Source organism: Dasypus novemcinctus, chromosome 16 (assembly GCF_030445035.2).
Source record: "Dasypus novemcinctus isolate mDasNov1 chromosome 16, mDasNov1.1.hap2, whole genome shotgun sequence".
Classification (NCBI taxonomy): domain Eukaryota; kingdom Metazoa; phylum Chordata; class Mammalia; order Cingulata; family Dasypodidae; genus Dasypus; species Dasypus novemcinctus.
The window spans coordinates 11,622,086-11,642,787 of NC_080688.1; the positions used below are offsets into that span (position 1 = coordinate 11,622,086).

Consider the following 20,702-nt stretch of genomic DNA (forward strand, 5'->3'; position numbering starts at 1 on the left):
CTTTGGTATCTTTAAGTTTAATGAAAGCTCCCCAAACCCGAAGAGAGTATACTGTTCTTAGATGTGGCATATGGGATATTGAGGCAGTGCATAATTCAAAACTGTCACTGTGATGTTATTGGATATTCAGACTAGTGGAGGTACCTGGTCCTGCCAAATTATTGTATCACTGGAATCCATCATCTTCACAAACATTTCTATTAAAATATTCTCTATATGGAAAAATTGATTTGACTCCCTCAAAACTTTACATTAAATTTTATTATTCAGCGGTTTCTAGTTATAAATCACAACAATGACAAGAAGAACATCACTGTAACATTTACAATTCACAGAACATATTCAGGTCTATCATTTAATTCTGCCCTCCAGATAGATAGTCAATCATTTATTCATTTAGCACAGAGGCGTTTGAGTGACAATCACGCACAAAGCATTGTTTTAGGTTTTCTTTGTCAATGAAAGGACAGATAAGATCCCCTCACTCATGGTGCTGGAATGCTGCCAAGAAAAGGCAAAAAAACAAAGAGACAAGAAAGCTAGATCATATATTTAATGCTGAGAAGTAATCCTCAAAAAATGACGACTATTGAGCCCAGTGAAGGGGTTGGGAAGATGGGCTTTGGGGCAGAGTTCCCATATTAAATGAGTAGTCCTAACTAAGAAGTTGGAATTTGAGCAGGAGTAAAGGGAAAGAGTCAAGGGGACCTCTGGGAAGAGAGAAAAACAGGCAGTGAACACAGCTGAGAAAAGGCCTTGTGTTAAAAATGCCTAGATCCAGTCAGAAAGCCAGAGTAGAAAAAAAAGCAAGCAGAGGCAGATGGAATCAAGGGGGCCACATCCTCTAAGGCATTAGAGTTCATTATGAAGATGTTGACTTTAACTCTAAGTTGAATGAGAAGTCACTTTAGGATGTGGCCCAGATAAGTGGGATGGCTGACTTGTATTAAAAGAGATGGTCTAGCTGCTAAGTTCAAAATAGTTGGGCAGGTGTAGGAATAGAGACAGGAGAATTTACCAGATCATAAGAAATACAGAAGGAGTGGAGGCTGCTCAGACCAGGGCTATAAATTGTTAGGACTGGCTAAACTCTGCATGTATGTGGAGAGTAGAGCCAATAGATTTGCTGGTGTAATTGGGGAGAAATTTAGGGTTAAGATTTAGGTATATTGAATTTAAAATACCTACTTTGAGGTCAAGTGAAGAATTGAATATGTAAGTCTGACAATCTTGGGAAAGGTTAGAGGAAGAAGGTAAATGGAAAGTCAGTAAATAGGTATCGATGTAAAGGATTTTCCTGATAAGGAATGAGAATTACAGAGGGAAGAGTGGAAAGTTTTAGGAGTTGGTAAAGGAGGGAAAAGAGGCCATAATAGGAGATGCAGAAAGCTTTGAGAAGCTTAAAGTGCACAGGATGAAGGAGATTAGTGACTGACAAAAACCTTGATAAAAAAAATGCATAAGGTTAGGTTGTAGGGAGAAATCCCTGTTCACTCCATGTAAAGGATGGAGACATGCAAATTAGTCCTCTTCCTGCCTGGCAGGTACTCTTGTCTCTGAAGAATGGAAAAAATAATCATGGAGACATTTCTTTATCATGCTGCTTCACTCCTCATCCCATAGAGAAGGGAGTCTATTGCTGAGGCTTTCTTCTGATGTTCTCTGTCAGGACCCTTGCGTGACCTTCCACTGGAGCTAGGATTCATACTAAATTACCAGCCTCAATTTTAACCCTGATGACAGAGACCCAGTGCATGAACACCTTCCCTAACCTGATCATGGATAGAAGAGACTGAGGGTATGTATGATCTGTAAAATACCAACAAGAGAAATGGTTTGTTCATGATCAGAGAGGTAAAATGTCAAGTAATAAAAGAATGTTAATAATATTTTTGGAAGGAAATTGAAGGTTGTCAATCAAAGAAAGCTCCCTGGAAGTGAAAATTTCTTGCCCTAAGTTTCAAATTAAAGAGGAATAAACTTTTTAATAAGTTACTATCAGGAGGATTAGCTAATTTTACCATTAATTAATATTTACCTAGCATTTAGAAGAGTTGGAGTATTCAATTATGTAGTGTACATAGATACAGAGAAAGATGACAGCAAACAGATTACAATGACATTAAAAAGTTTACTTGGGATGCAACAGAATAAACTTTAAAAATAAATCCAAAATTATTATTTCATTTTCATCATTATCATCATAATCATAATCATCTTTAAATTGTATTTAAATAGTGAAATTGAATTTACTTCAATTACATCACTTATGACCAAACTTTTCTCACAGCCCTGTGAGACTAGTATCATTGTTCTGCATTTAGGAACTTTAACAAGTAGCTCAGAATGAAAGAAATTTTGTTTGAGGTCTCTTTTATCAAATTTCTTGGTCATAAGATCACAGCTATATGAAATCAAAATTCTGATAATTTATACTATAAAAATGTATTAAAATAATTGGCAAAATTTAATATCTTAGGTAAGGTCTGTGAAACAGTGATATTAGAGTTAGAGGAATGACTCCCATAATCTACAAAAACCAGTTTCAGAATATGGAGAGTTTAAATAAATTAAATATAGTGATAGGAAATTTGAATGTACAAAAATGATTTTCAGACATATATTAATACAGAAGAAAATGGAAGGTTCAAATGCATAAAAAGTTAAGAACAGGAAAGCAAGAGGGGGAAACCAAGAGAGATGAAGAGGAAGCAGAAGGAGAGGGAAAGTACAGAAAAAGAAGGAAAAGGACAAGAAAGAGAATTAGGAAGAGGTGGAGGAGAGAGAGGAAGGAGGGAGACTTATGAAGGAGAAGAGATCAAGGAGAAGAAACTGAATTATGAATGTGTTGCTGGAAAATAGTGGAGAGAGGGACAATGGGAACCAAAATAAATATTCAGTTGCCCTGAACCAACTTAAGAATTGACATTTCTCATTCTTAATATAAAAAAACTTGGAGTGAAAGGATATTGAAAGGAATGAATAATTACGTTAATGTATAGGGATAGTAGTTTAATACAAGGTCCATTAATGTGAAGAAATACTCATCAAGAAAGTTTGTGGAGTCATCTAGAAATAGAGTTTGATGAAATTCGTCCATTTCTAAAAGGATAACACTCTACAATACACTTAAAAGTACAGATATTTATATATTCTCTTTTGTCTCTATGGGAAAATTTCCATATGAACAATTAAGTTCTACCTAAATGAGGGCATCTTTTGAGGCTTAGTATATTTGTACCCTCTTCTTTACTCCAGGAGCCATTTCTTGGCATGAGGTGTATCTTGAGAACAGAGTTTCAGTAGGGTCAAGATGACCCATGGGATGCCCAATTCTCTGACTCATTTTCCATAATAGGTGACAAGATAATAGGAGTCATGTCGCAGATGAAAAAATAAGGTCGGAGAACACGAGAGAACAGTTGGTTGAATGTGTAGATATAAGACCCATGTGTGACATTGTAAAATGAAATTTCACCAGCATCGTAGTCCAAGAAAATCCCAATGCAGCGGGGTCGTTCCAGCTGGAGGACTGGAACAGATGGTGAGGTAAGAACCATGTACTCATTTCCTTTCAGTAGCCACATGGCCCAGACTCCATTCTCAGGAGATGGCGTGGTTTCCCCTTTCCTTGGGACTGTGTCTTCACAGACACCTAACCCCCACTCTGCTCTTTCTCCCACCAAGACTTCCCAGTAATGCCTTCCTGAGGAGAAGTTCTGCAAACCCAGGATACAGGGCCATGTGTCAAAGCGCTCAGGGTTGTTGGGGACATCTTTCCACAGTTCTCCATCGTGCACACTGCGCAGGTCAGCAGTCAAGAGGAGACTAGGATGAGCCGTAGCAGGATCCAGCTTTACATCAACTGTGGAAATAATTTTGTAGCACAGAAAAAATGGTAAAAACTCAGGGAGCTGTGACAATGAGGTAATAGTCACATAGTTTCTCATTCATCTCTCTCTAATAACCCCTAAAGAAAGCAAAATATTGATTTTAACTTGTAGGTCCCTGAGCATATTCTTTATTGCCTTCTGGTGTATTCCCTTATTATATCTGCATGTTCCATCATCCAGGATTTATTATGGTCCAATGTATACATAACCATTCTTATGATAAAACAAATCAAGAACATAACCATTTGCATTCCTTTCATTTACACCCAAAACACTTGTATCCACTTAGAGGGATTGTCTGCATTTAAAATGATTGCAGTTTTTTCCCTCAAAACCTACAGGAAAACCACATTATTATAAAATCCACTACTTTCAAAGCTAAGGTACTTCGGTTGGCAGAATTCCGTGATGGACCCCATAACCACCATACTGTGGTATTATTCACATGATTTTGTTGCAGTATATGACAGAAGGAAAATTATCTGAGTGAGTCTAATCTAATCACAGGAGTCCATTTAATTCAAAAGTTTTCTCTGGCTGGAGAACTGGGAGCAGACAGGAAATTCAGAGAAATTCACATTCAGTTTTCCATTAGCAGCTTTGTAGATGGAGGAGTCATGGAATGAGGAATGCAAGTAAACTTGAAGGAGGTTTGAGTCACCCTCAACTGACATTAAGATCTTTTGTGTGTGTGTGTGTGTTTTTTTATCTGATCAAATGCAGGGAGGGATTCTCTGTCTTTCTTCAGATTTTATTATATTTCATAATCACTAAAAATAAAAAGTCACCTTTTCCTTATTGTATCACAGATTAAAAGTAGCAGAAAGAATAGCCCTTAATCAGCATATGCTATTTTTAAAAGTAACAATTTGGAATTTGGTTATTTGTTTTTTGTTTGTTTCTTTTTAATGATAACTGTAAAGATTTGACTCTTCCGAAACAGTGCTTAGATTTAGTGATAGTTCAGGCCTTTTTTAAAAGAAAACAATATACTTTGCATTAAAAAATCATCATTAAGAATTGTTAAGTCAGTGTTTTAAACAAATGTTTCACTCCAAATTAAATGTTTAAAGTAGCTGTTGTTTTGCCAAATAAACTGCTAGATTTCATTGAATAATAAACATACAATTAACAAACTCTATGTGATCATTCCCTATGGCCAAAATAAAAAATTTAAATGATCCTTTTGTCTTTTATAATAAGATGATGGTTCTGAAGCAATGCTCTAACCTAGAAAAACCCATTCATAAACCACAACTTCATCTCAGTTTTTGGAAGTCAGTACATTCATTGATTTTAAATAGGCATGATGATCCAGCTAAGAGTTCTGAGTTTCAATCAGTTGTGGTTTTTTCTCCCAGTGGAAGGCGTTCTCATAAATGGAGCAACTGTTCACCAACTTGAGGTTCTAGTTCCTGCCCATCTCTGCCTATTTGGACTTTCTTGTTGTCATTCCAAGGATTAAGTAAATCACTGGACAACTTCCAAAGTATCTTATAAACAGATTTACATCCAGTGCAGCACTAGAAAGAATTAGTTTCAAAGTTGGGTGATTTTGCAGCAAATCTCTTAACTTTGTAAGTAAAAAATCAAAAATCGATCCCTTTCATGAGATCTTTGACCTAAAACTGAAAGGAACTGCATTCTGCTAACAATTTGAATGAGAGTGGAGATTAAGTCTTCCTTGGAACTTTCAGAAAAGAGCCCAACCTAGTCAACACCTTGAATGTGGTCTTGTGAGTGCCTAAGCTAAAGACCCAGCTGAGCCAGTCTGGACATCAGTGTCAGAGTTTATGTAATTTTCCTAATCTTTTGTAGCAATAAATAGTAGAGATTAGATATATAGGCCATAGAATTGTATTAGGCCAATTCAACATACCTGTCTTTATATATGATTCCTATGCCAGCACATTTCTTACTCCCTTTACAACTAAAGGCCTTGAAATGACTTTTTTTGGTCCTTATTTATTTTTTAAATGTTACATTAAAAAAATATGAGGTCCCCATATACCTCCCACCCCTCCCCCCACCACACTCCTTCCATAACAACAACCTCCTCCATCATCATGGGACATTCATTGCGCTTGGTGAATACATCTCTGAGCACTGCTGTATCACATGGCCAATGGTCCACATTATAGTTTACACTCTCCCCCAGTCCACCCAGTGGGCTATGGGAGGACATACACTGTCCGGTCAAGGTCTGCCTCCTATTCTTTCCTATTTTCATTCTCTCTAAACTCAATTGCTGGTAATAGACTCATACCCCCAACCAAAACTGTATGTGTCCTTATTACCATGACCACATTGATGAAGGGTCAGATATCAGAGTTCATCCTACATGACTTTTCTATAACACCTTACAATGTTGAGAATCCCATTGTCCTGGAAAACCTTCCTTCTATTTTCCTAGGACAAGTGTCAACTCTACCTCCCCGGCCCTCCTCCCTCACCCCCCCCCCCCCCCCCCCCCGTTTTACTCATCATCCCTGTCTCCATTACCATTTTCTTCTTTTCCTCCATCACTAACATTGGAGAAACCAGTCATCTCAGGAAATGTACCTCTTCTCTGTGTTGGCTAATGGGTTGATTAAATTCCATTCATATGCTTCCTGATTCCAAATGCCTATCTCTAACCCAGACCTTTCCCGAAAATTGTATTGGTAAATCCTTCTTAACTGCCATCAATAAGTGGATAGTTAACATTCATCAGAACACCAACATGTGCCTAACCCACCTTCTCTTCTGCCTCACCTTCAGCTTTCTCCATCAATGTTAATGGCAAATTCATTATGCCAGTCCTTGAGATCCAAAATCTTGGAGTTATTCATAACTTTTCTCTTTCTCTGATACTTTGTATTAGTTTTATTTTATTTTATTTGTTTATTTTTTAATGCTGCTATAACAAAGTCTCACAAACTGGATGGATTAAAACAACAGAAATGTATTGTCTCAGTTCTGGAGATTGGAAGTTTAAAATCAATGTACCACCAGGGCCATGCTTCCTTTGAAGCCTAGGAAGAATCTATTACATGTCTCTCTCCTGGCTTCAGCTGGTGTTTTGCTGGCAATCCACAGCACACTCTGCATCAGTCACCATGTGACTGTCTTATGTTTGTGTAAAATTATCACCACCTTTCAATGACAACAGTCATATTAGATTAGGGTCCACCCTACCGTAGAATGGCCTCATTTTACCTTTCCTAATTCCATTTGTAATGGCCCTATTTCCAAATAATGTCACATACTGAGGTACTGGGAATTAAGACTTGAACATACCATTTGGGGGGACACAATTCAAGCCACCACAGATAAGTGCAGTCCAAATACCCATTCCCTTTTATAAGACCCTACTTGGAAACAGGATCTTTACAGATGTTGTTAGATAAGATGATGTCAAACTAGATCAGGTTTGTCCCTTTCTTCAATATGCAGACTGTCTTTATAAGAAGAGAAAATTTGTATACAGAGAGGGAGAGGGGAGAAAATTAAGAGACAACTGAGACGTAGAATGCTGTAAGTGTGTGTGTGGCATACACACATATCCTCTTGGTTCTAATTCCTTGGAAAACTCTGACCGATAAATATCTATTTTGGGGTGCCCAATATACCTAAGGGCATACGTCATATCCAATACAACAGAAAATCTTGTCAACTCTACCTTCCAAATATACTGAGATTTATCCATTTTGCAAAGCCTCTAGTACTGTCCCCATGTTCCAATACACCATCATCTCTTAATGAATTACCACAAAATTTCCCTACTGCTTTTCCCATTTCAGTCCTTAGCCCTCTGTCATTTATTCTCATCAGTGCATGCAGAGTGATCCCTTTAAAACATGCATCCAATGCTGTTATTCCTCCATTTACAATATTTTGGTGATTTCCTATTTCATGCAGAGAGAAAGCATCACACTTGAGTGGCTTCTCTACAGGGACTTGTACTACCTGGTCCTTCACTGACTTCTCTGACTCTCCTCTCAAACACTCTCCTGCACCACACTAGCTTGTTTGCAAATCCTGAAACACACCCAACATGCTTCCATCTCAGTCTATGGCATTAGTTTGCACTGCCTGGTACTTTCTCTTCCAGATGAGATATTTTCTGCTTTACCACCTGCTCTGTGAGGTCTTCCCTGATCACCAAATTTAAATTTATATGACGCATCCCAGAAATTCTGGTAAAACATATTTCATTCTTTTTTTTTCCTTTTCTACAGTATTTTGAATCATCTTCAAACATTCTGTGTAACATAATTAAAATTTTAAACATGAAGTTGTGGATCAGTGCAAATTTTTGTTTCGTTCAGTGATACACTCCAGGGCTTAAAAGAGTGAGTGGTAAAATAGACAATTATTTGTTGCATTAATTTATTATTTACATAATATTGTAAAAAGCAATATAAAATATTAAGATACTGAATATGGACGTTTCTATGACTTGCATCAAGTCATACTGTTAGTACATATTATCTGCAGTTAGAACATGGGTTGAATCATTGAACAGTAATGCTAAGATGGGTTTTCTCATAGGACAAAATTTTCTTGCTGTAATAGTATAGCTCCTATTAAGGAACAGTCAGTTTTTATTTCATGGCATGAATTGGATTAAAGAATGAAATTTTAAAATATTGGTACTACACTGTTTTAAACAATAATATAATTAAATGGAAACAACAAGTTTATGACATTACATTTATTCTCAAATCAGCATAATTGATTATTCCTGGTTTTATGGACTGGCTAATTCAAGCCACTTCTCAAATTGACAGTCAAAAAATCAAACCCTTCTTATTTATATTTTGTAACATTTTCATATTGATTATTTTTGCATATGTGTTTTCAAATACAGTTTATTAAGTCCTCTAAACAATCATATTCTTCCATTTTTATAAACAAGGAAATGCAGAGCAATTGTTACTATTGTTCCTAACGTTAGAACTGATAAGAGTTTTCAAGTCCATTGTGCTTACATGGATGCCAATGAATATGATTGTCTTTAGGAATATTCACAAAAATCCCTATGCTCATCTTTCTGAACACAGGAAGCTGTTCCATTTCATAGTTTGGCATGGTCCTGTGATTGAATTTGGCTACTGAAATTATCAGGGAAGAGATGTGCACCACTTCAGCAGGGATGCATTTAAGAAGCAATGTGGTTGATGTGGAAAAGATTGGGAGGCTGAGGGGGTGGGGCATATGGGAATCCCCTATATTTTTTATGTAACATTTATGTAATCTAAAGCTTCTTTAAAAATTTAATAGAAAAAGAACTTCTGTGGATCATAAGAATAAATGTAAACAGAAAAAAAAAAGCAGTGTGTGATACATCCTAAGCTTGCTCTTTTCTATGGCAATCAGCACCATGACTGAAGTGGAGCCACTATCAGCCAGGGATGCAGAGTGAGGGCCTCAGAGTGAGAGGATGGGGACCAGAAGCCCCAGTAACAAATAGACACCTTGCTGATTTGAGACACTAAGCCTCTGAAATCTTGACTGATACTTTAACAAACTGCAATGATACCCTACCAGAGGTACGGCATTTTCCCAACATACCTTGGAACTTCCTTAGCATTTCCCTCATTCCAGGGACATGACATCTTGTTCTCAGCTCCATGGAGATGATCTCTGGTTCCAAGAGTGTGACACTGTTACTTCTGAAAGCGCACAGAGCAAAACATCTCAGTGTTGCTCCTGAGGTCTAGGGTTATCCACTGACCGCCTAGGTCGCTCTCAACACCCTCGCTGACTTGAAAAGTAAACATACCTGCTCAAGACTTCTCTCACACCCTGAAAGTGAAAGGAAAACACAGTCATGTGTCAATTAGACCTCTGAATTGCTTTTTTTTTTTAAGGTTTTCTTCCTTTGTTTAAGTTTTATTATAGATAATATGCATAAAAACAAGTTCAGATATCATGCGTGAGAAGCTTAATGAATTTTCATGACCTGAAAATAGCCCAATAAACAGAAGAAAACAGAGCATTGCCGATACTACAGAGCACTCCATTTCACTGTTTTCTAGTCACAACCTTTCCTGTAAAGGTAATGCCTATTTTGAAGCAAAGATTGATTTCTTTAGACAGTAGTTGTAAAGTTATGGTCATTTTAATATATATGCATAAAAATCCACCATTTCTATATGTCAAGTTATATGAACTTGAAAATACATACAATTGTGTAACTGCAATCAAACTACAGAACATTCCCATCATGCTCAAATGTCCTCTCAACCACACTGAAGTCAGTCACTTCCATATATTTCCAGTTTTGGGAGCCAGCAGGTGATGTAAGTAGAATCACAATGTATGCAACTTTCTGAGTTTGGCTTCTTCCACTCAGCATAATGTATTTGATACATTATGATATATATGAACACATATACTACAATTATCTTTTCCATTCACTTGTGGATGGACGTGATTATTTCCATTTATGGAACATAAACACTATTATATAGGTTTTTATGTGAATACATGTTTTCATTTCTTTCGGTAAATGAAAAAGAGAAAGATCACTGGGTTAGGGTAAGTGAGTCCTTTCCAGAAACAGAAGAGTTTCAATTACTCTACATACCTACAAGTGTTTTGTATTATCAGTTATTAACATTCATTTTTATTTTATGCATTTTACTAAGTGCATGAGAACTCAGTGTGGTTTTAAATTGTACCTCCCTAATGATGAACGGTAATGACAATATTTTTCTGGGCTTAATTGTCATCTGTGTATCTTCTTATTTTTTTCTTACAGTAAGACTGAGGGCATTCAACATAAAAATCTCTTTGGAAATTATTGGAAATCATTAACTATTAAGACAAAATTATGGAGAACAATGAACATTCTCCTTTTTAGAAAATTAAAACCAAAGATAAACTGTCATTTCATTTTCTCATCAATTTGAAATATTTAAATCAATTCCTTTCTATTAGAAATGAATCAGAATAGACAAAGTCTAGGTTAAGTCTTATAACATCTATCTATTTTTATATTTTCCAAATTGATAATTTTGACACTTTGTTGTTATACTAAAGAGGATATTATATATCTGTTGCAAATAAAATTAGAGTAAAAATAGATTGTAAGTATTCACATAATTTATTTATGGAACAGATAAAGTTATAATCATAAAATATTATCCTAAATATCTCTGTAAAAGAAGCATAAATTCCAAAATTTTTGAACCAACATACCACAGCTATAAACTAATATGTGAGTAAGGTACCTAATGGATAAAATGGAAGTCATATCTAGTAATGTTTTATTTTAAAATAGATTATTTTAAAAGTCACTTACTGCTTATTTTTAAAAGTCAGCTGTCAAATAAATTGTGACAAAGTATAAAAGCAAGGAAATTATTAGCCTTATCCTTTATAGGAATGATAGAACCTAGTCTTGGCAATAGAGGTAAAATGTAGCTTATAGGTACTGGGGAAGAAAGAAAAAGGAAAACATAAATATACACATAACTTTTTGAGAATATATTCTTCATAAGATTTGTATTATACATTATTTTGAACATGCATTTGGGACTAAAAAATACTCATTTAAAATAAAGTTGATATTTGAGATGAAGTAAGATGATAGATGTGCTATTTAAAATAGCTAGTTCAATACGTGTTTATCAGTTGTACCAAATGTACCACACTAATGAAGATGTGGTTACTGTTGGAAAGTATGGGAGGTGAAGGGGTTAGAGATATGGGAAACCCCTATATTTTTGAAGTAACATTTTTGTAATCTAAAGCTTCATTAAAAATTGAAATATATATATATTCAAAAAAGAAAATAGCTAAGTTTTTGTTTATTTACTGTCTGATATTTAAAAAATTAATTCCATTTTGACTCTGATTTAGACCTGACTTAGTATATATAGCTATTTTGAAGATATAATGAGACAAATGAAATAAAACTGTTTTTATATATTCATTCGATAATCTCTCACTGTGTGCCAGACACTGTTTAGTCACTGTATTTGTAAATATTTATATCCAACTCACTTTCAGTGTCTGTATCTATACTTGAAAAGGTAAAATTTGTGGGTTAATTCCTAAATGAAAATATGAATAGTTCAGAATTCACCAAAAGAATACTTGGGGATGAGATAGAATAAAGAATGCCCAGACGAATGGATACATTGTAACACTAACACATATTCATTAATACCTATAGCTTTTCTGTTTCACTTGAAGCTTATTATCTTCTCAGGAGGATTAAGAACAAATTCTTATTACACATATCCTCTTATATTATCCCAAATAGATAGACTCAACACATTGATGGAAGCCCACATCAATTCCTCCTTGTGTGCCCGGAATGGTCATGAAATATGGGTTAGGAAATTAGCATTGACCTTAAATTTTAAAGTAAAAATTTCAAACTAGGCAATTTAAAATATGATTCAAACTTTTGGTTCTTTGCCTTGAAATAAGTTAGTAAAGATGACTCCAAAATGTCCATCACTGGAAAGTAACAATATCATCGACAGATTGTGAAGTTTTAAGAAGTGTTCAAGAGCTGACTTAGTACAGAAAAAAAAAATTATGTAAATCTTTAAATTGATTTTAATGAACTGAAATATTTAAACTTTTCAACTTTAAAATTAGCTGTGTGATACTCTAAGTTCCCTTCTGATTCTGATGCTAGGATTTGGGATTATAATGCTATCCAATAAATTATAGAATGGCTTTTTCCAAAAGAAAGTAAATGCATAAGCCACCCATCTAAAAATTCCACAGTCAGAGTATCTATCTTGACCATCTCACAGCCTACCCTCTAACTCTGGCCTCACCTCCAGTAGACCCAGGGCAGGACGCTGACACCTCTCCTCCAACTCCTCTGCCAATTCCTTCAGGACCTTGCTTTGCTGAAACAATCTGTTCTTGCTCTCCCGCAGCTTCTGCAGGGTTGTCTGTTCCTCCTCTCCCAGACGCCTCAGCTGAAGTTGCTCCTCCTGGGCCAGGAAGCCACGATGCTTCTCAAACTCTGACCTGAAGCACTGCCTCCGCATTTCTACTTTCTCCTATAGGGACATAATGTGTCAAATCTTCAGTGATTGGCACCTGTGTGACACAGGAAAAGGCTCAGGCTGGACTTCCACCCTCACGTATTGGATGATGTAGCAGGAAAAGTTAATGTCTGGAGTCCACTACGCTCATACTTCTGTGGACTGATTGGCTGTATTCTAATATTTAGAAACAATAGACCATTCATAAAAGATGTGGCCTAGTAACGGTTTGTAAGTTAGAGTCTGACAAAGACTGATGGATTTGTGTGCTCGTTTTACCATACCCTTGGGGGCAATGCACTTAAATATTGTTATTTTAATTCTACATGTGAAATGTGGAAAAGAAGTAGTAAGAAAATTAGAGCTAAATACCAAGTAAACTCTGAGTACGTGACTAGTATAAGGCAGTCATACAATAAATATTACTATTAACTATTAGACTAGTCAATAGAATGAGAAATATGTAGAATCATGATTAGATTAGAAAGACCAGCCTTTGTATCATGAATAAAAAAAAGATTTAGACATTAAGAAACATAAACTTCCCTTTGAAATTTGATAATCATGATACAGTAAAGGCAAAGGCTCTCTGCCTAAGTAAAAAAAAAATAGTAAATGTTCTCTAGGCCATTTATTGTTGTTTACTTCAAGGATTTAATCCTGGTTTCTAGTCTGAATCTCACACCTACAATTTATGAATAGACTAAGGAAAATGCAAGCATGCAGGATTATAGCATCTAAATATTATTCTCTTGAGATTGGTATATGTTGGAAAGTAGTTTCAAACTCATTATGAAATTATCTTCCCAGTCTAAAGTCTCATATCCATCTCCCATTACTAACTACTATAATGTCTTCATTTGATTAAAGGATATAAGCTACTAACATTTTTTAACCTCTAATAATGGTTCCCCCCAACCCCAAAGAACACTCAAATCCTTTCTTCAATTTTCCATTGCCACCTTCTTCTAACCACACTCTAAACTACTAGATGCAATATGTTCCTGGCTTTCTTCTAAAATTGAGCAACTCAAAATTCCTTATTCTGATTTCCGTAAGATACAACCATATAAATATGACCAATTCATCTCCCATATTAAAGATTTGGTTATTGAAGAGTAGGTCTTATATTCAGGCATTGGCATGGAGTGGGGTTATATTGGAGAAGAGAAGCAAGGTGCAGTGGGAATGTATTTGGTTGCAATTCCTCCTTCTTTGACACTGTCTTTTTGAGTAATACAATTATATGTACAGATATAGAGAGAAGAAGGTTTATATTAGAATTTAGAGTTCATTTTTATCACAATTGGTGCTTCTTGCATTTTGCTAACAAGGATACATTCTTGATGCTAAAGTTCATGGAAGCTTACATGGCATAAAACAGGATCCTAACTTCATTTCTCTACTTTAATTAGAAGAGGTTTTAAAAATGTGGGGTTTCAGATCATGGATATGGAGATTCTTATTTTATAATCCTCTGGTGAGGCCAAGGTTGGAAACACTTGACTTAGATTAGAAGACTGGGAAGAACAAAAATTGTTAAGCAATGTTTAATTTTACATATAATGTGTGTAACAATGGGAAAGGATTAAGCCATTTATGAAAGAAAACTGAAACAAAAATTATTCTTCTGTAAATATCTGTGTAAGGATATAGTTTAAGAGACAATTTTCAAAGAGAAGAGAGAAATAGAATAATATAAAATTAAGCAGAGAAGAATAGTTATTTGGAGGAGAAAGAACAGGTATAGTCTATATAATATATTGAACATATGTATTATATATTCTATAAATATATGGAACTACAGCTTCTAGAAATACATATAGTTTCTCAAACTAAGCACTATTGATTTTTTTTTTACCATGTATTTCTTTATTTTGTAAGACTGTCCTTATGCAATGTAAGATATTTAGCACTAGATGTCCGTAACAGCACTTCCGCTCCCCTTTTATTAACATGACAACAAAAGATATCTTCAGACATGGCAAAATGTACATGGGGGGATAAAATCTCCCTGGTTGAGAATGGTGTATCCCTGGTTGCAACCACATGTGCATAAATAAAAATGGTGGGGAAAGGAAAAATAAACTCAGGGTGTAGAAAAGAGGAAATATATATCTAAAAGCACATTGCCAAGAAAAGAGACTGAAAATTCAGATTATCCTCTCCTATGTAAAATGGTCAACATTATGCATATATCATTGGTCATAATGTTGTGAAATGTTCATTATTTCTTTCATCCAACAAATGTTTTTAAACAGTGATAGCATGATGATCTCTTGTGTGAAATAAAGAGTACAACAGTGAATTTTAAAGTAAGATCAAAACCAGTAAAGCTATTTATTTATCATTTGGATATGATAGTATCAAGAAAGATAAAAAGAAGAACCAGATAGACAATATAATTTTAGGATAAAAGGATGATCCGGGGTGGTACTGAGATATTTTGTTCTTCAGTGTGTGGAGCTCGAGTGTTAGAAGAGTGGAGAAGACAGTCAGTGAATGGGATGAGCGAGCTTCTTGAAAGCCCAATATCTCATTACCTTCCATATGACAGTCTTCTTCCCCACATTGGCTTCCTGAGTCAAAGTTTCCTCAATTTCTTTCCTTACAAGTCCCAGAGCCATTTGAAGCTTTACCTGTTTGAGAAAGAATGATGAAATCTGTACATATGCCTGCATTCAGGTACCTAAGGTCCAGCCAGATATTTCAGGAAATATAAAATCAACTTAAATAGTACCTGTCCACTACGTTAAACATAAATATATTTTAAAAGGGTAATATCAGGGTAGAAACAAAAATTTAATTAAAAGTATGGTCATTGCAACATTATTTAAAATATTAAAAGTACAATTAATGTAAAAGTTAAAAATAAAGTAGTGTTGCAGCATATTTAATTGCAGGAACGGCTCACAAATGTGAGTTAGTAAAATAAGTATATTTATATGTAATTTGATATCAATTTGAGGGAAAAATAGTACTTGTAATGAATATAAAATTTAGGTAGAGATTGTTAAAAATATACAATAGATGAAATGACTCTTATTGCAAGCTTGGAAAGTGAGGATATTTTATCTTTATATTTCAACTTATCAAAAATATTAATTCATAATGAGAAAATTGTTAACAGTATTATCATTATTGTTAAATTATTATTACTATTATTATTTTGGGCTAGAGTGAACTTCCTAAGTTAACATAAATGAAAAATAAATACAATAAGTGGTAAAAACTCTCAAAGGGTAACACAATAATACAATAACAGCTAAATTTCCTTTCAACTCTAGAATCCTTGCTAGGGGTAAACACATTTCCTTTGCTTACAGGAGACACCCACAAAGATATACATATCACCCATTTTCAGTAAAAAAAAACCTTATTTCCAAAGTCATTTACAATTCTTATGTACAAATTGTTTTTAAAAGGAGAATGGAATTAATATTGTCCATAGTGCTGCACATAAAATAATAGAATTGGCATAAGCATTTGGCAAGATCAGAAAGTGATATTTGTTTTGGGGTTTGGAAGTAATAAAGCACTTGTAGAGCATTTTCAAAGAAGAAATAAAACGTAAACCACAGCAAGGAGATGAAAAAGTTGTGACATATTTGGGTTCAACGATGATTCGGCTAATTTTGTTGGATCTCATGGTTAGTTAAGACAAGAGCTGAGCAGCTTGACTCAGGAGCCTAGAAATTCTAGATGTACAGACCAGAGTGTGGGCAATGCATGAAGGTGGAGGGTTTGAAGGTGATCTAACCCAGGTGCTATGGTTCATTTAACCAATGCTTAACCAGGGCTCAAACCTGACGGTCTTTTGGGTGACAATATTAATTAACATTAAGGTAGCTGTAAGCACCTTGCAGAGAGCAAGGCCTTATAGGAAGGAGTTATTGTGGAGAGTTGGCTGCAAAGATGCAGGGTAAATGAGAACCCTTCAGAGAAAGCAGCCCTACGAGCAGAGTCAAAGTTGTAGAGTCCAGGCCAGTCATCAGGAAGAGTAAGACCTGCATGGCATTAAATGATGGGCAAAGGGCAATCAAAGAGTCTGTCCCAGGCAGCGGGAAAGGGGCAGAAGCAGGGAAGGCAAAGGCTGTCCCCTCCTAAGGCAGGGTTGTTTGGGTTCAGGCCCCAAGCATCACTCCTCTTGAGAGTCCATCAGGGGAAAAGTCTGCTGGAGCAAAAAAGGAGAGAGCCGCTAGGGCCACAGGCAGAATAAGAGATGGACTCTCAGGGGGCCAGGATAAGTGGGGGGCCTCCAGGGACTGGAGGGGCTTCCTGGGGTGGGGGAATGGAGCAGCAGTGTCTTCTTGTTCCCTTTTCCACTCCAGCCCCAGCCATGGCCTATTCTTTTCATGCCCCTTCCACAGGAGAGAAGCTGTGGCTCTGGCCATGTCATCGTGCCCGTGTACCCTGCATGTTCCCCACCCTTTCTTTGCGGGAAGCCCATTACAATAAATTCTTAAAAAATAAGTAAATGACGGGGTAAGGCTTTCTGGGAGAGCTCATCTTAAAGAATGTGGGGGCCTGAGCAGGGATCCCAAAGGGTGATCACCGGGACCAGAAGCAAGACGTTCCAACCTGAGGGTGAATTTTCAGGAAGGAGATGGGGAGGTAGGCAGTGAGGTGGGAGTCACTCAGGATACTGGGTGCTATCCTTTGCCTCTGTTTCTCTGGGCAAGTTAACATCTCCGGCTCTGCCTGCTCCTCGGTCAAAGCCTCACGTCGAGATCCGGAATGAGGCCTCTCCACGCGCGCGGCGCTTAGGATGCAGCTCTCACCTGGTAGGCTCTGGCGGCCTCCTGCAGAGGCGTGATGCGGTGGCTCCGGTGCTCGGGGGTGGTGTCGCAGATCCAGCAGAGCGCCTCCTGGTCCTCCTCGCAGAAGTGGCTCAGCTCCTCGCCGTGCAGCGCGCACAGGCGCGTCCCCGCGCGCCCCGCGCCCAGCCCCAGCTGCCGCACGCTGTCCACCAGGCTGGCCAGCTGCCTGTTGGGCCGGAAGCTCTCCCTGCAGAAGCGGCCGCGGCACTGCGGGCAGGCGTAGACGCCGCCCTGGGCGCTGTCGGACTTCTCGCAGAACTCGGAGATGCACCTGAGGCAGAAACTGTGGCCGCACTCGACGCTGACCGGGTCCTGCAGGAAATCCAGGCACACCGGGCACCTCGCCTCTTCCAGCAGCCGCTCCCCGACAGGCCCCGAGGCCATGGCCTGCCCTGCCTCGCCTGGCCCCGCTGATAGCAGCCTTGCCTGGCCCCGGCTGCCCGCACTATCTCCTCTCGTGGTCTGGCACAGAAAGGGAGGGATCCCACAGCTTCAGGAAAAGCAGGCACGGGATGGGCTTGATACACTGGCTCGGGTTCAAGAGTCCAAATAAGCCCCTCCCGGTGACAAGCTGTGTTTGAGACATCCTCAATCACAAGTATGAAATGGACATGCTCATAAGCCCTCACCCTAGAGGACAGTGGGTGTTTCTAATTGCAATCTGTCATTTTGAACCTTAAGGGCGTCTATAATCTCACATTTCCCATTGTCAATAGCTTTGAGGAATTGCTGATTTTTTTTTTCTTTTAATTTTTAGCTCAGTAGTTAAAACTATTTACTATATTTACAGTATTGACTATACCTGGGCCCTCCCTTCCTTACACACAAGACCAATTTTCATAATATTTTTTTCAAAAGGTCAATTTTCCATCTTTGATTAATTACCTCATGGAAAAGAAATGACAATATCTCAAGGGGAAATGGCAAAGTGTATACAATAATGATTGGTCTTTTTCCCAGGACTAATTCAATACATGTAAATAAATAGGTAGTCCATTTAAGCAAATATCCTCAAATTCGGTCGTGTCACAATGGTTCCAAAGCACATTTTGGATGACAAAGCTACAGGCCAAGACATTCCTTGAAATGAATACTTCCACCAGAAGTCTATCCTTGCAGCACTGGTCGAATAGGGGAGGTTGAGACAGACATAGAAGGAGGAATATGATTGGAAAGCAAGGATGCCATCGCCACAGGGAAGGCTGAATCAAGATGAAAATGATGATCTCATACAGAAAGTAGACAAGTTCCAGGTAGTGTCATCTGAGTAAAATGTAATATCAATACACATGAGTTGAAATTGATGGTGGAACATGCCTTCAGCAATTCATTTCACCCTTAAATTCTTCACTCAGCACAGGTTTGATGCGAAAGTCTAAAAAACTACCTTGTACTTGGGGAAAAATGGTGAGTGAAATACATATGGCCCTGCCTCTCCAGGAGCATTAAGATCTATATGAAGAGGTCAACATGCCATCAGACTAGTTTATAATTACATCTAATAACTGGGAAAAATGGAATGCACCTATTTTGCAGGACTATAGAAGAGTAACCTAAACTATCTTCAGGGTAAGGGATGGGCCCTTGAGAGTCTTTGAGCTGCCATCTGAAGGATGAATGTGACTGGCGAGCAGGAAGGGTGTCTTTGGCAAGACAGTGCAGCCAGAGGGCACAGAATGCAAAGTGAACTGTGCCAGAAGGGAGCAGGATGCACCCAGATGCTCAGAGAATGCTGAGTAGGCTGGCATGAAGGGCCAGATAAATACAAACAGATCAAGTCACAGAGAGAGTCAGGGTCCATGACTCAGGAACTGAGGCTCCTGTGAAGTTTCTGGGTCCTTATTCTAAGGGGGAGGTCTTGGCCTGGAGCTTTGGCAGTGGTCAGGGTCTAAAGGTTTGAGGAATAATTGAAATGGACTGATTTTTGAGAATAAAATTGTCCAGGTATGAGCAAAGCATCAAAACTATGAGGATCACAAAATGCATGGGCTTAAGAATAGGAAAGCAGAAGCTGGACCCAGAATGAAGGTTATACTTCTTTACTTACCTTTAACTCATTTACAGTTACATAATTTCTTCTGTGGGAGTCATCTTGTATTGTTTTACGTATGATCTTGCATTACCTCTCCATGACTCTGGCAACTGCCAGAACTTTTTTTTTTTCTATTTTACAGATGTTTAAACTGAGGCACATTAGAACTATATATTTGTTCAAATTTATGGGCAACTTGCTGACACAGATAATCTTATTCCAGATTTCCTATTGCCTGGTAGGCTAAGGAAAGTTCACACTGGCTTGTACTGAAGGGGTCAATGGAGTGACAGTATTATCGTCAGATGGCACTTCTTTCCTCCTTGTTTCTGGAGTTACTGAGCTTATGCCTCTTTTTGTTTCTGGTACTGGTAGGCTAGGCATGAGGTTTATACCATTTTTATTGGAAAAACAAATTTCCATTATGGCACATCCATGCAGATAATAAGTGGACTTGATTAAAACTAGACTTCATTGTACTTACAAATGGATAAGTGAATTCATCTCCAGGTATTTTCTGGTTGCATAAACATGGGCTAAGTTAAGTTTGTATTTTTTCATGGACTTTCTTCTTCAAAGGTGAATTAGACACCTATTTGTTTGTCCTGATATAACACCATTTTGATGCACTGTCCATCTTTTTTTTTTCCAAAGATTTATTTACTTATTTCTCTCCCTTCCCCCCCCCCATTCCAGTTGTCTGTTCTCTGTGTTTATTTGCTGCGTCTTCTTTTTTCACTTCTGTTGTTGTCAGAGGCACGGGAATCTGTGTTTCTTTTTGTTGCGTCTTCTTGTTGTGTCAGCTCTCTGTGTGTGCAGCACCATTCCTGGGCAGGCTGCACTGTCTTTCGCGCTGGGCGGCTCTCCTTACGGGGGGCACTCCTAGCGCGTGGGACTCCCCTATGCGGGGGACACCCCTGTGTGGCAGGACACTCCTTGCGTGCATCAGCACTGC

General features: G+C 37.6%; 1 protein-coding gene across 1 annotated transcript; it reads right to left on the minus strand.

Annotated features, from left to right (window-relative positions):
* Positions 1-239: 239 nt before the first annotated feature.
* TRIM58 (tripartite motif containing 58) lies at positions 240-18,173 on the minus strand. The gene is made up of 6 exons (XM_004472324.5): positions 17,677-18,173; positions 15,439-15,534; positions 12,680-12,910; positions 9,661-9,683; positions 9,450-9,550; positions 240-3,865 (listed from the first exon to the last, which is right to left on the minus strand). The coding sequence occupies exons 1-6, from the start codon at positions 18,097-18,099 to the stop codon at positions 3,309-3,311; spliced, it is 1,431 nt and encodes a 476-aa protein (XP_004472381.1). The 5' UTR covers positions 18,100-18,173; the 3' UTR covers positions 240-3,308.
* Positions 18,174-20,702: the final 2,529 nt, after the last annotated feature.